Raw genomic sequence first — 15,009 nt, forward strand, 5'->3', positions numbered from 1 at the left:
TTTTTACACTCAACAAAAATATAAACGCAACACCTTTGTTACTGCTCCCATTCCCCATGGGATGGACGTAGAGACCTAAAATTCATTCCAGATACACAATATAACCATCCCTCCCAAACAGTGGTCACAAATCAGTCCAAATGTGTGGTAGTGGGCACATCTGCTATATTGAGATAATCCATCCCACCTCACAGGTGTGCCACATCAGGATGCTGATCTGACATCATGAGTAGTGCACAGGTGTACCTCAGACTGCCCACAACAAAAGGCCACCCTGGAATGTGCAGTTTTTTGCGCTATTGGGGGTCTGGGGACCCAGAACCGGTCAGTATCTGGTGTGACCACCATTTGCCTCATGCAGTGCAACACATCGTCGCATGGAGTCTATCAGATTGTCAATTGTGGCCTGTGGAATGTTGGTCCACTCCACTTCAATGGCTGTGCGAGGTTGTTGGATATTCGTGGGAACTGGTACACGCTGTCGTATACGCCGGTCAAGCACATCCCGAACATGCTCAATGGGTGACATGTCCGGTGAGTATGCTGGCCATGCAAGAACTGGGACATTCTCAGCTGCCATCTGCCCTGAACAATGTGAACCATGATTCATCCGTGAAGCGCACACCTCTCCAACGTGCCAGACGCCATCGAATGTGAGCATTTGCCCACACAAGTCTGTCACGGCGACGAGCTGGAGTCAGGTCAAGACCCCGATGAGGACGACGGGCATGCAGTTGAGCGTCCCTGAGACAGTTTCTGACAGTTTGTGCAGAAATTGTTTGGTTGTGCAAACCAATTGTTCCAGCAGCTGTCTGGGTGGCTGGTCTCAGACGATCTTGGAGGTGAACCTGCTGGATGTGGAGGTCCTGGGCTGGTGTGGTTACACGAGGTCTGCGGTTGTGAGGCCGGTTGGATGTGCTGCCATATTCTCTGAAACGCCTGTGGAGACGGCTTATGGTTGAGAAATGAACATTCAATGCACGGGCGACAGATCTGGTTGACATTCCTGCTGTCAGCATGCCAATTGCACGCTCCCTCATTGCTTGTGGCATCTGTGGCATTTTGCTGTGAGACAAAACTGCACATTCCAGGGTGGCCTTTTGTTGTGGGCAGTCTGAGGTACACCTGTGCACTACTCATGATGTCAGATCAGCATCCTGATGTGGCACACCTGTGAGGTGGGATGGATTATCTCAATATAGCAGATGTGCCCACTACCACACATTTGGACTGATTTGTGACCACTGTTTGGGAGGGATGGTTATATTGTGTATCTGGAATGAATTTTAGGTCTCTACGTCCATCCCATGGGGAATGGGAGCAGTAACAAAGGTGTTGCGTTTATATTTTTGTTGAGTGTAGCTTGCCACCACCAGTGTGTGAATGTGTGTGGGAATGGGTGGATGACTGGATGTGTAAAGCGCTTTAGGGTCCTTAGGGACTAGTAAAGCGCTATACAAATATAGGCCATTACTAATAAACACACACACAAAGTAACTCCACCAGAGTGCCTATTTCAGGTCACTTTTGCCGGTGCAAGCCCGGGTAAAGGAGCAGGGTTGGAATTGTGACATTAAAAAACAATAATTGCTAAAAGAAATTTAATTTATAGTTCTAAATAAATTCTAAATGCATTTAAGATGGTTTTTTTTTTTTTTTTTACTCACTTTATGTGTCTTCCACGATGTTATTTCTCTCTCCAACAACTTAGGTTACAATTACATTAGCATGACCAATTATGCAAATTAGGCGATGACATCATTTAGCGACTTCTAGCGATTTTTAGGACAGCCAATAGCGATTTTCCTAACTGAGGAGCTGGCAACACTGGAGCACTCAAAGTGCTTTACACAACTTGTGCATTCACACCCAGTCGCACAAGCACATTCAACACACCCGTTCATTCTCCGATGGATGCATCGGAGAGTAATTTGGGGTTAGTATCTTGCCCAAGGATATTTGGCATGCAGACTAGGGGAAGCCAGGAATCGAACCTCTAACCTTCCGATCAGTAGATGACCTGCTCTAACATTGTTGCAACACATTTAAATAACCCCCCTGACTGTACTGCCACAGAGTCAATATTTCTGTCAAGTACAATTACAACACATAAGTAAACAATTGAGCAATACTTCACCTAAACTGGGCTGAGTCTCGAATGTCCAGAACACACTTCAGAGTCTGAACCCACACTATCAGCAGATGAGCCATGATGGAGTTTGTTCACGTTGCTGTAGCTGTGCTCGGTCTTCTGTCTCTTGGACACTCAGCTCCTGTGACAAGCTGTGAGAATCTAATCCAGCCTCTTGAAATCCACGGCAATCAGGTCAGACTCTCTCTTATCTCACCTTTCACTTATGACTTTCTGCACATATACGCTGAGTAAAATAAGTTTTGAACATGCCACCAAATTTACATGAAATTCACACCCGATGTGGATAACCACCCATCCAGTCCACACATACAAAGAAATCAAACCATTGATATCCATAAATTAAGCTGTGTTATAATAAGAGGAAAAGTATTGAATATATAGAAAGGAAGGTGCAAAAAGGCATGGAAAGTCATGACACCAGCTGAAATCTATCAGCAATTACAAAGCAACCCTGCCCCCTAGTGCAAATTAATGTTAGCTGGTTCTGTTCTAACTGATGGCCTATAAAAAGTTGTCTCATTACCAATGTGTCACACAAGAAACATCTCATGATGGATAAAACCAATCCATCAGAATTACTAAACTAGTAAGTAGCAAGTAAATAAATTTTAATTTATATAGTGAAACAGTGAAAAATTTAATTAAGAGCTCGTTTGTATAAAAATGTCTTCAGCTGCTTTTTAAAGGAGTCAGTGGAGTCTAGAGAGCGTAAAGACAACAGCAGGGACTTCCACAGCCTCTGTGCCAGTGCCTGAAAAGCCCGATCCCCATGTGTTTTAAACCTAGTACTTTTCAGATCCAACATAACCAGAACGGTTGTGTTGGATCTGAAGGTTCCAGTGAGCACTGTTGGGGCAGGAGAGAACATCATTTCACCATAAACTGGCCAGGACCAGCTGCTCCCCACCAGTTTTCAGACAGGGGAGTGAAAAGAATTATCAGAAGAGTTGTCAAAAGCAAAGGAGCACTTGCGAAGAGCTACAAAAAGACTTGGAATCAGCTCAACTGCTGTGGCCTGTATGCACGCTCACCATACAAGACTCCATTGCTGAAGAAAAAGCATGCTAAAGCACGTTTAAAGTTTGCTGAACAAAATTTAGACAAGAGATACTAGCAGAATATACTCTGGTCAGTAGAGATGTGATGGCTGCACTTACAGCCACACAGTGGTAATACCCACCATGTTAGTGTAGAGGCTTATAAGTAACATTGCAGTCACATTTCTTTCTTTAAATATAGGAATTTGTTTACAGGACAATAAATAACTGGTTTTGGTTTAGAGTTAATTTACATATCCACATAACACTGCATTCTAAAATAAGTGCACACATTTTAGTTTACACTGTTATGTATGATTAATTTTTTGTTTTCTGAGTTACCTTAGTTGCAGCTGTTCCAGTCCCTTGATTAAGGAGCCAAGAGGTGGAAAAGGGGCAGAGCGAGCTTTAAAGGAAGACTACAAATTGGTTCATGCCATAACTCAGGACCATGGGGGGGAATTGAAGTTCATTATGTTTGGTTTAGTTAGGTTTTGTGTGTTTTACCCCTTCTCCTGTTTTTGTGGGCTGATCAGCCACTATTTAAGTTTCCCCTTTGTCTCATTAAGTTAGGTCAGTTTGTTTGAGTTATCGGTTGTGTTGTCGACTTTGAGTAGAGTTTTGTTATTTTGACCTCTTTTATGGGCCCAAGATTTTGATTCTTTTTGCATGAGTTAACCAAATATGTTTTTTGGGTTAAATAAAAAATCATTTTTTTGGACTTTAACCTGTGCCTAAGTTTCCTTCACTGCTCGGTCCGTCACAAGAGACCAAAACTGAACTGATGCTATAATACATGCCATGTCTGGAGGTCAAAAGGCACTGCATATCACCCCAAAAACACTATACCAGCAGTGAAGTTTGGAGTTGGGAACATCAAAGTATGGGGCTGTTTTTCGTCATGTGGCACTGGAATGTTTCATATAAATGGAGGAAGATGAATAGAAAAATGTTCTGCTAGCATCTACCAGGATGTTGAAGATGAAATGAGGACGGACCTTTCAGCAAGACGATGATCCCAAACACAAAGCCAAAGAAGCTGCTAGAATGACCTGTCAATCTATAGATATAATAGAGTTTAGAGTTCATAGCAGGGCTCACAGAACGTTCAGAATCTGAAGACTGTTTGTGTAGAAGAATGAACCAAAATCACACCTGAGCGATGCCTGCGGCTAGGAGGCGTCTTGAAGTTGTCATTACCAACAAAAGATTTTGCATGAAGTATTAAATACAATTTCAGTAAGTGTGTTCAATACTTTTTCCTTCTTTCATTTCTCATTCTTACACATAACATCTATGGTTTGATTTCTTTGCATGTGTGGACTGGCTGGATTGTTACTGACATTTGGTGAGAATTTTATGTCAATAGCACCTTTAGAAATGTATGTACTGAGAAATCTGGTGATGTTTTCAATATTTATTTTACCCCCTGTATATTATACACCATCTGTTTCAGCTGGTGGGAAAATGGACACAAATAGCAGCGAGCACAGGCATACCTGGATTCAAAATGCTGATGAAGATGCTTGTGGTGTCCGCCTGGATGAACACCACTGCTGCCACTGAGGCTAATACGTTCAATAATCTCTACATTAATAAAATGTAATAAAAATGATAAAGCCTTGCCTGAACTGATACTGTTTTCAAGTAATGTGAATTTAGAAATCTCTTTAATTTCATCTTCTAAAAGGATGGGCAAGTGTTTCACACTGAAAACCACCATGACTTTGGTTAACAACAGTTTGGGTGAGTATTAGTGAGGGAACAAACATTCGATGACCAGATTTAGACTTTGATTTAGACTTTGGACCTAGCATTGCCACAACACTTTTAGTATATATCGATTGGTGTGTATTTGCACACTGCACCCTTACCAATGCTAAAAGAATATGAAGCGTGGCCATCATCTGTCATCTGTCCACAGTGCACAATAACCAATCTTCTGCTGTCCTGCTGAATACTGGCTGCCCTGACTGCCTTGTTATCTTCGCAAATGACAATGTTGGAAGAACCACAAGCAAACTCAATCTCCTGAGTAAGAACAATGACACACTAAATAATGTAATGTCAAAGTACTTAAGTATTTTTTTATGAGATGCCGGCCACTAATTTCCAAAATAAAACAATGACTAATAATTGAACAGTGGTTTCCACTGTTCTACGGCTTAATAAACTGGAACACTGCCTTTAGAAATACCAGTTACAAATAACACTTGCCAGTTAAAGGCATATTTAGAAATGTTTCTTCTTTTTTTTTTAAAAAAAGAAAAGAATAAAACATCTAAAAACATGCAGTGCTGTGAGAATGTATTTGCACCCTTCCTGGTTTCTCTCTATTTTACATATTAGTCACACTTAGATATTTCAGATCATCAAATACAATTTTAGATTAGACAAAAATAACCCAAGCAAATAGAAAACACAGTTCTTAAAGGAATATTTCCTTTACATGGCACTGTGTGAAAAGGAAATTGTCCCTAAACCTAATAACTGGTTATCAAGAACTGAAATCAAGCATTTGCAATCATTAGCAATGAGTCTTTCACATCGCTGTGGAAGAATTTTTCAAAACTCTACTATGTAGAGTCCGTTCAATACACCAGCACTGGATTGGATTTTCAAGCATGAACAGATTTTGAAAGCCATTCAGAGGTGGCCTTGCTCATGTGCTCATGGCCACAAATTCTCCTTCAATATCATGGTTCCTTCAATTGCAGCAAGTGGTCCAGGTCCTGAAATAGCAGCAGCAGTTGTTTCTTTGTGTTTTAATCTCTTTACTTACTTGGTGCCGTGCTAACACTTTTTCTGTCTCTCAGGTAGGAGAACTAAAGTGTCTGCTGCTGAGCTGGAAGAGTTTACAAAGCAGGCAGAGTGTCTGAACCTACAACCACCTGCTATCATGGATTCAGAAAAAGGTATAAACCTTTATATAATATGAAAACCTAGAAACTGCAGTTGAACTGAATGTTACTTCTTCAATCTAATATTATCTTTATACTCTTTATATTTTTGTAACCACCATGTTTGATAAGGTCATAGATTAATCAAATTTATGAATGAACTTTATTTACAAATGTCTTCTTGCAGGGTTTTGCCCAGATCCAGCGCTCAGCCCAGGAACAAAGACTATTGATCTGACCTTGAGCAGCACAACGCCCGATGATCTCAACCTATTTGAGAAGCTTTTCACTGAGTGGAATGAAGACCATTTTGGACATGGTCCAAACTAGTGTGGATCTATTCAAGGAAGACTGACATGGTCATAAATGTCACTAAGTGTTGATGAAGAAGCCATGTCTGTCAAGAGCATTACCACGAAAATTAAACATGCTAAAAACATATGAGTGGCTGTCATCTCTCTTCAAAGCAATTTAGATTTAGCTTCACTGAACTGACATAAAAATGAAAATATTCATTTGCTTTCTGAATAAATGGCACCAAGACCATTTTAGACATGGTCCAAAGTAGTCTGGATCTATTCAAGGAAGACTGAAGTAGTCATAAATGTCACTAAGCCATTCTTCTCTGACCTCTGGTGTTAACACATTTTCTAAATCTAAAGCCTACTTGATCTCTTTGTCCGACCACTCTCTGTAAACCCTAGATCCATGCTATGTTAAATGTTACTCAAATCAACTGTCTTACCCATTCTGATGTTCCGATTTGAGCTTCAGCAGGTTATCTTGCGTCTTCATGCTTAAATAAACGGAGTTGCTGTCATTTGATTGGCTGATTAGAATGAAAGAGCAGGTGGACAGGTGTACCTTACAAAGATGCCTGTCAGCGCTTATTATCTAGCAAATAATAGCAGCCAAGGAAGCAGTTAATAAAAAAATGAGTTGAAGAGAAGAATGTCCATACCTTTGTTTAATTAAGTTTATTCCTTTACATACATCTGCTCATGAGTCATGTATATACATTTTCTGTCTCTCAGACACACACGCACACATACGACCACTCAAGATTATATAAAAAGGACTCATTTTTTGTGCAGGATTTCATCACAGTCAGATCTACATCGGAACATTTGCTTCTGCAAACATCATGCACACACACCACAAATATGCATACGGCCCTATGCCTCGCTTTACACAGAACAGTTCAAAGTATAGAAAAGTGACAGATGAACCGACAGGCAAACCAGCAGTAATCAAGTGAATTTGGGTCTTTTAACATAAAAAGGCTAAATCTGTTTTTTGTTGGTGCATGTGCTTCCTTCACTTTCTAAATAGAAAGACCACAGAAATGTTATAAAGGTTATTCTTTTTTTTCTCAGGGATATTTCCAAATCTTCAACTGCATCGTTTAGCAATTACTCAAAGTAACGTGTGACGCGTGTACTATATGCGACACCCTGGTGTAACAGTGAGATTTTGCTACATTTTGGGGCTTTTCAAAATCTAGTGCAATCCCCTGAGTGTGATCCATGCAATCACCAGACCTCAGTGAACAAAAACTAAGTGGCTTAGCTCAAATTCTTGACATACATAACCTCATAGTCTTCTTATGCTTTCACAAAGGTGTGTGGAGCAGGGAAAGACAATTATACAATCTACTCAAAAAGGCCTTCTTTCAGATTTCCATCTGTTCCTCTCTTTGTCAATGTCAAACATATGCAAGATATGTGATGTGCTTCACGTTGTGATCTGTGACATGGAACCATTTGTTGAAGTAACCATCATGAAGTAGGATTACAGGCTAAATAACTCACTCAGAAACAAGGCTTCATAATCAACATTTTATAACAAAGTGGACTTCTCTGGAGCTGAAAAATCCTGCTAACATCGAACTGCCACCGGCTGCAGCTCCTCATATGACCACCTGAGGCAGGCTCCTTTTAACCATGTTTGCGGCACTCAAACCTTTTTAGGTTGCTTTTAATGGATTTACGCGAAAAATAATAACTGCCTATTATTTAGCAGTTATTTCTGCTAAATATGGCCTATAAATGCCCCTTGCTTGTCAGGCTAGCTGATAACTATAGATGATATAAAAAATGGACATGGCTCCAAGACCTGAAAAAAAAAATGAAGCCAATGTGGAAGAGCCAATACTTGCACTCAGTTGTGATTAAAAACAAAAACAAAAAAAGAGTTCAGGTTCTATAGAAGTCTTTGGAAAAACTTCAATCAAATTAGACACACTTTACTACTGTACGGAGTGCATTTTGTTACTTCCCTTTGAGGTCTGTTACTGGTGTTCACTAACTTCTGCTGGAAAGAGCGGCATGTTTACATATTAGCAGACTGTGGAGAGTCTGAGCTTTTTTTCTGAAAACAACTGGTTCAAACTGGAAGACAAAAACGCCTCATAGAACAGAGTAGGGCTGAAAACTTCTTTACACATATTAGACCTGCTTCATTTCCTTGTTGATTGTTTGAGTTTCCCCATACTATATTGAACGCCCAAATCCTGCTTCATGACACAGATCACTTGTACCACATAACACCTCACAAGGTGGAACTCTTATTCTTTATGCTCATCTCGAGTAAGTTTACATCTAAAACAGAATATCTGCCTTGTACACATCCACATCCTTTAGACACGAGTAAGCCAAGGTCAGCAGATAATCAACACCTTTACTTGGCCTCTCTTATGTACAAAGCGATTGTGTGCTTTAGTCACGACACAAGACCCCAGAGAGAAATAAAACAACCAAGGCATTCCTTTGCAGTTACACAAACGATGCTTATTTCATCAATGCACGCTCACATTTATAAATTACTTAAACTAAAAGATTGAAGTATTTTTTTTTCATTACCAAAGAAGAGTATCCTCTGTTTGATTTGTCCAATTTCGGTTATTTTTTTGCTTATGTTTGACACACATAAAAGTTTTGCAAGCATTGTCCGTCTTTTCTTTCAACAAAACAGAAAACAAACCTTCAAATAATAAAAACAAAGAAGAAGAAGAAGAAGAAAAAAAAAAAAAAAAAAAAAAAAAAAAAAAAAAAGCTTTTCTTTAACACCGGTGGCCGTCTCTTCAAGAGTCAGCCCACCACCTGGACACATGTTTAAAACAAACTGCTCCACGTAGCCTGTGTAGCATAAAGACCCATTCATACAGTACAGTCAAAGTGTGTGATTGTCACTGGGTTAGGTTGATGCACAGTGAAGTGACGTGAAAAGAGGCCAGAGGATGCCTGGTATTTGAATAGTGACATTGAGTTCAGCTGTTTTTGCCACTGGCCCAACATGTTCCCGCAGGACCCCCACGTTCCGCTACAGCGTCGATTTGGATGAAGGCTCTTTTGAAGTTCAGTGTTGCGTTGCTTCCTCTGCCTTTAACAAATCGAAAGCACCAAACCAACTATTACAAATGCACTGGCGTGTACTTTTTGCAGGTGAAGTTGGTGGTGTAACATATGAAAGTGTTTTATTGATTGATATATTTTTTAATCATGGTCTGTCTGTGCCATGTGCTTCGGTTAGGAAACATAAAAATGACAAATTTCCAGTCGTGGCTCCCAGAACTCAATTTGAGAGTCTAGTCTCCAGGTATAGTTCCAAAGATCAAGAAAATTGTCCACGGCTGGTTCTCCCCTCACATCCCATAGGCTGATATAGGTTTGCCCAGCTGGCCAAGGTTCAATGGTGATGTCGACCCCCCCCCCAAAAAAAAAAAAAAAGTATGGGGCTGCTGGATTTGTAAACAAGGCTGTAGATATGTTATAGGGAATGGATCCAAGAGAAAACAGGGAGAATAAATGTCAACATAAATGCTGGAGTATTTAAGGAACTGTAATAATTTGGGAACTTTACAGCCATCATGATTCTGTGACAGCGGCAGGCAGCAGAAGAAGTTTCAGATCAGCTGTAGTCAGGCTAGTCCGGTCTGAAGATCGGGACCTTAGGTAGGAATTCTATTAGGATTACCTGCAGGGAATAGAACAAAAGGCTCTCAGTAGTGAGTCAGGGATGTTTCAACAAGATTTAAGTCTTAAGATTTAGGCTGTGCTGAGCCGACCCGAGTAGGTATTGATGGAAAAAAAACTCACTTCACTTGGAGAGGTTTGGCCACAGCGTTTATATCAAAACAGCCACCATCTCACATCTAACTGGGTCACAGATGCAAACCTGTGCAAGCCTATTTGTTTACTTCTGAGTGCCAACTTAACTAAGCAGATCGTGCTAAAGTTACTTTTTCTGAAATACAAAAAAAACCCCCAAAAAACAAGCAGGCTGCCCGTGGCTATACGCAAAACTAGGGCTGCTCAATTAATCGAATTTTAATCACGATTACGATCTGGGCTTTCAACGATCATTAAAAATGACGGAGCCGATTATTAGCCCCTCCCTCATTTATCCGCGACACCTTAAAGGCCGGTCCGTGAAAATATTGTCGGGCATAAACCGGTCCGTGGCGCAAAAAAGGTTGGAGACCGCTGATTAAGAGGACCCGAGGGAAGCTCGGAAAGCTAAGCAGAAGTTATTTGGAGAGGAGAGTGACTGCCGTTGGTTGAAAAGAGAGGTTAAAAACAACTTCAGTGGTGTTGCACACTATTTTATATTATTTTTTAAAGTCATTGTTAACCCTTTAAAGCCGGTCAGAGCAGCACGCTCCGTTTTGTGTAACTATTTTTAAATCCCTGTAGAACCGGAACCGTGTAAGCTAGCGCAATAACCCGGAGGAGTTGTACTTACATCTGATGCCATCAGCTTGTCCTCGGTCACGGTTTCCTTCCACATAAAGCTTTGCAAAAACTGCATAAAAAGCGGTTGCAGGAACAAAAACATAATATTCCAGAAACAGCTTTGCCAATCCGATCAGCTGTTCGTAACACTTCCCACAGTGAAACAGACGTCAGCGCGAACTATCACATGTCCGCCATTTCCTGCCCGAAACCGGAAGTGATGTCATTTTCGCGGAAATTGTAGTTTTTTACTTGTAGGCCTTAAAAGCCTATACTGGTCATGTTTGACTTTTCTGAATAGTTTCTGAGATGCTTAGAACTCGAATTGCACTGCTGGAAATAGTTTATTTTGATGCACATGCTGTTTTCTTTGCAAATTTGCATCATAGGATTGTTTTTTCGTTTTTCCTGCAGTATATAAAAATTGGTGTATCTCCAAAATAAAACTATGAAGACACTCAAAATAAATTTCCTGTTGTTGTAAAGTATTTTTTGCAACTTTTTTGTATTTAAAGTTTTGAGGGATAAGCCTCTTAAATTTCTCCAAGCAGAAATATATGTAAAAAAAACAAAAACGATTTTCAATTTTTTTTGTAGTTTATTGCACTTTTTTGCAATTAATGTAGTTACTATGGACTTAATGCATACATATTATTAAAATATGGGCTATAATAGTTGTATAGCAACTTGAAATGCTCCCACAAATGGCACTACAACATGTAAAAAAATAATATAAGCTCTGGCGGACTTGGTTCTATAGTAGGTCTTAAAGGGTTAAATAAATATCGTCAAATAATCGAGATTTCAATTTCAGTGAAAATAATCGTGATTATCATTTTTGCCTACGCAAAACTATGAAAAAGAGGAACTGGCTGATGGATAAATGGCTATTGTGTTACCATTATGAGGAAGCCAGATATATTAACAGATAACAACCACAGAATATTACATTTTGTGTATCTTTACAAGAATCAATATGCTGCGTTTATATTTAGAGGAGCATGTCAGCCTCTTCTAAACACAATTAAACTGGCACAGAATCAGATGAAGTAGCTGAAAGCTGGCTGGATAAACAACATCTGTATATAAAAGCCCAGACACCATGACACAAAATTGCTAATGTTAGTAATAAGAAACGCTAATACTAGTAGGTTAAACTAATTTGTAATATTTTGTTAATGCACAACAAAAGACAAGGTGGTACACAACCACTAGCCAGGGCTGTGGATTGCAGGAGCCCCATTTACTCGACAACTAAATATACTCAATTAAAAAGTTGTTGTTTTTTTTCTACCCCTTTCTTTTGGACTGAGCAACAATGCGCTACACTAATCGATCAAAGACACGCAAGCATACACTGCAGATACAATAACTGCCTAACATCTGCGCTCAAAAAGGTTGGAGATATGATACTTTTCCATGGTGCAGCGATAAACCTGTAACTACATGAACAACCACAAACCAACCCTCGGCACAATTTATCATCTGAAATAGTACCTCTTGAGTTAAAATCAGCAGCTTTTTAACGCAATCTGGTAGTGGGTGTAACACCTAGTATACTTTCTTTAACTGTACTGGGATAATTGCACCACTGAAAAGAGCTAATACTTACATATTCCATCATGTTGTTGGTTTCACACTTCCTTTTGCTTAGTCTCCAATGCAAACACAACTACACAGAAACAGTGATTATAGAAGATTAGATAAGTTTCATCAACCCACACATTTCAAATGATGCCTTCATTGCTTACCTTGTGGTAAAGTCTGCTGTTTTCCCACTCCAAAAGTTTCTCTATAGATCTTCTTGTCTGGAAAAAGATATTAGATGATACTGTTGTGAAAAAACGGCCTCATATCAACTTAGGGCACAACATTTTTTGTTGTGTTCACTGTGATGCTGCAACAAATGCGTAACATTTTCAAACTGTGGGACGAAGTGAATGGGCATCTCACCCTTTTGCTGAGGCAGATGACGGGCCACAAACTGAAGCCCAGTGTGCAACAGCAGCAAAGACAACCACACAGAAGCCACCGCACATTCACCGGGAGCGTCTTTCTTAGGCAGCTGTTCACACGATTGATACTGGCTTTGAATTCCTCTGGTGCCACCTAAGGGAAGCACACAGTATTACTTTTATTATTAAAAGTATGTATATTCACACTTTTAGCACCATTAAATGTGGATCAAATATCTGTATTTCGTACAAAAAAAAAAAAAAAAAAAGAGGAAAGAAATTAATTTAAATGACGCACTACATGTTGATTCTGATCTAAATCCCACGGTCATGGTTTGCTTTCAATAAAAACAACACACTCACCTTTCCTGTAAGTGCTGAAGGAAATTCTGACTCGAATTTGTTACTGAGTCCAAACCTGAAAGTAGGTAAAAAATTACATTTTTACTTACAACATTAAAGATGAAACTGTATCAGACATGAACCACTATTAGAGATTTAATATACTTTTAGTGCAGAAATTAAAAATCACATCACAACATCTTTCTGAGACCCACAGCAAAGAGAAGCTATTTACTTTATCAGAACAAAAATAATTATTTTATAATTCATCTAAAACATTCAAAGATAATGTATAATACACAGTTCAAACATCCCATACATCTGTGTACTATCACACAGACCTGCTTATTTAGCTTCTGTCACTGTTAATTTTGAATTACACAAACAAATCTAATGTTCAACGCAAAGAGCAGCGTAGTGTAAAACACTGTGAGAATGAATGTGAGGCACTGTTAAATTAAAGAAACAGTACCAGTAGGTTAAACTCCCCAAAACAGTAAGGACACAGATTTATGTTTGGAGGTAACTCAACTGTAAGCTCATTTCCACCCAACTAAACTGGACATTTAAAAAAAAAAAACCCAACTTTTAAATCCACAAATGTAAATTGGCTGAAATACGGAGGTATATTTATCCATTCAAGGCACAAAACTTTAACAAACTGCAACCTTTATCCCTTTCCCGTCTTTATTCTTAGTATTTGTACGCTTGATACTCTTCCTTTTTTTTTTTTTTTTTTTGAAGAGACAAGGTAAGATAAGCGGAAAAAACAAGTTAAGCGTATACTTGTTTGGAAAAAAGCTCTACTCTCAGTACAGTCAACTACTTAAGAATACAATTTCTTTACTCAAGATATGGTAGGTTATTACTAGCTTTAATTGTGAGAATACCTATTTACGGACACAGTACTGTCTTGTGTTGTAATGATCGGTATAAACAGCTCTGAAAGTCTGTACTTAACTTCAGAAAAATGAAACCAGTGATGGGAACACGTTGTCACAACTTGACAATAGCTACAATAAAAAAAATCTCAAGAAAGGTCAAATTTATCTGAAGCTAGACCCGATCATTCACTTCTCGGTTAGTTAGCTTGATGCTAAGTTAGAAGCTAACTAGCTAGGCTAAGCCAGACAGCGGCAGCTAACGCAGCTAGCCACCGGTTACCCACGGAAAGCTGTGTTAGCCGCCGCATTTTACAGTAACGTTAAACTGTTTTGTAGACCCCCGTGAGCTCTGTCAGTTCCTTACACAGTTACGTGACCGGACCCTCGCACCACTACCGGGTCCGGAGCGTACTTAAGGAGCTGTTCTTCCGCGGCCCTGTCCTCGTCCTCCTCTTCCTCCTCCTCCTCTTCGTAGATCTCATCAAAGTCCTCCATCATCGCACGACTCGGCCTCGCGCTTCCCGGGACAGACACCGGGAGAGACACGATGCCGACAAACAGCGAAACCTTAAAGAGAAATAGGACAAAAAGTATCGGGGAAGACGGCCACAAAAATATCGAGCAGTCCCGGAGACGATACAGTTTCACATCGTTCTGAGATCTCTGAAACAAAACATCAACATCCGCCGCAGTAACCGTACGACACCGGAAGAGGGACAGACTTCTTTTCAGACTTTTTTTTTTAACAAGCCGATTCACAAAACAAGGCTTTGGTGTCGCGTGTAATTCTTATATGTACTGTTTGTTAAATAAAATAAAATAAAATATGATAGCAATCCATTTTGTTTGGATGCACTTTTCATAGAGGTGTAATTGAGGAATGGACAGATGTACAGAAAAACACCAAGAACAGCACAATTCACAGTTAAACAACGAAGGCCACTATATGAAATAACAATATATAAAATATGTAAAACTAATTCGAGAAATATTTGTAAACAAG

General features: G+C 39.6%; 2 protein-coding genes across 3 annotated transcripts; one reads left to right on the forward strand and one right to left on the reverse strand.

Moving 5' to 3' along the window:
* Positions 1–2,158: 2,158 nt before the first annotated feature.
* Positions 2,159–6,531, forward strand: LOC146707904 (uncharacterized). The gene is made up of 6 exons (XM_085459502.1): positions 2,159–2,326; positions 4,649–4,794; positions 4,883–4,938; positions 5,117–5,227; positions 6,009–6,107; positions 6,280–6,531. The coding sequence occupies exons 1-6, from the start codon at positions 2,210–2,212 to the stop codon at positions 6,420–6,422; spliced, it is 672 nt and encodes a 223-aa protein (XP_085315628.1). The 5' UTR covers positions 2,159–2,209; the 3' UTR covers positions 6,423–6,531.
* Positions 6,532–7,050: 519 nt separating this feature from the next.
* Positions 7,051–14,719, reverse strand: chic2 (cysteine-rich hydrophobic domain 2). Of its 2 annotated transcripts, none has more exons than XM_085459505.1 (6): positions 14,419–14,719; positions 13,144–13,198; positions 12,779–12,934; positions 12,577–12,633; positions 12,438–12,497; positions 7,051–10,067 (listed from the first exon to the last, which is right to left on the reverse strand). In XM_085459505.1, exons 1-6 carry the CDS (start codon positions 14,502–14,504, stop codon positions 10,017–10,019), a joined length of 465 nt encoding a protein of 154 aa, XP_085315631.1. In that variant the 5' UTR covers positions 14,505–14,719; the 3' UTR covers positions 7,051–10,016. The 2 variants fall into 2 exon arrangements, with proteins under 2 accessions (XP_085315631.1, XP_085315629.1); XM_085459503.1 differs by having other exon boundaries at positions 14,371–14,718.
* Positions 14,720–15,009: the final 290 nt, after the last annotated feature.

The sequence above is a fragment of the Copadichromis virginalis genome, linkage group LG6 (genome assembly GCF_057382275.1).
Source record: "Copadichromis virginalis isolate Kocher_CV1m ecotype Utaka linkage group LG6, C_Virginalis_male_GT1.1, whole genome shotgun sequence".
Classification (NCBI taxonomy): domain Eukaryota; kingdom Metazoa; phylum Chordata; class Actinopteri; order Cichliformes; family Cichlidae; genus Copadichromis; species Copadichromis virginalis.

What these genes read in the sequence shown, in the direction of transcription:
- LOC146707904 (XM_085459502.1), top strand. Translation starts at nt 2,210, where the DNA reads ATGATGGAGTTTGTTCACGTTGCTGTAGCTGTGCTCGGTCTTCTGTCT. An exon ending in AAGCAAACTCAATCTCCTGA is followed by an intron (nt 5,228 to 6,008) that starts GTAAGAACAATG and finishes TCTGTCTCTCAG; the next exon opens with GTAGGAGAACTAAAGTGTCT. An exon ending in TATCATGGATTCAGAAAAAG is followed by an intron (nt 6,108 to 6,279) that starts GTATAAACCTTT and finishes GTCTTCTTGCAG; the next exon opens with GGTTTTGCCCAGATCCAGCG.
- chic2 (XM_085459503.1), bottom strand. Translation starts at nt 14,504, where the DNA reads ATGATGGAGGACTTTGATGAGATCTACGAAGAGGAGGAGGAGGAAGAG. An exon ending in TCATCTGCCTCAGCAAAAGG is followed by an intron (nt 12,634 to 12,778) that starts GTGAGATGCCCA and finishes ATCTTTTTCCAG; the next exon opens with ACAAGAAGATCTATAGAGAA. An exon ending in CCAACAACATGATGGAATAT is followed by an intron (nt 10,068 to 12,437) that starts GTAAGTATTAGC and finishes TATTCCCTGCAG; the next exon opens with GTAATCCTAATAGAATTCCT.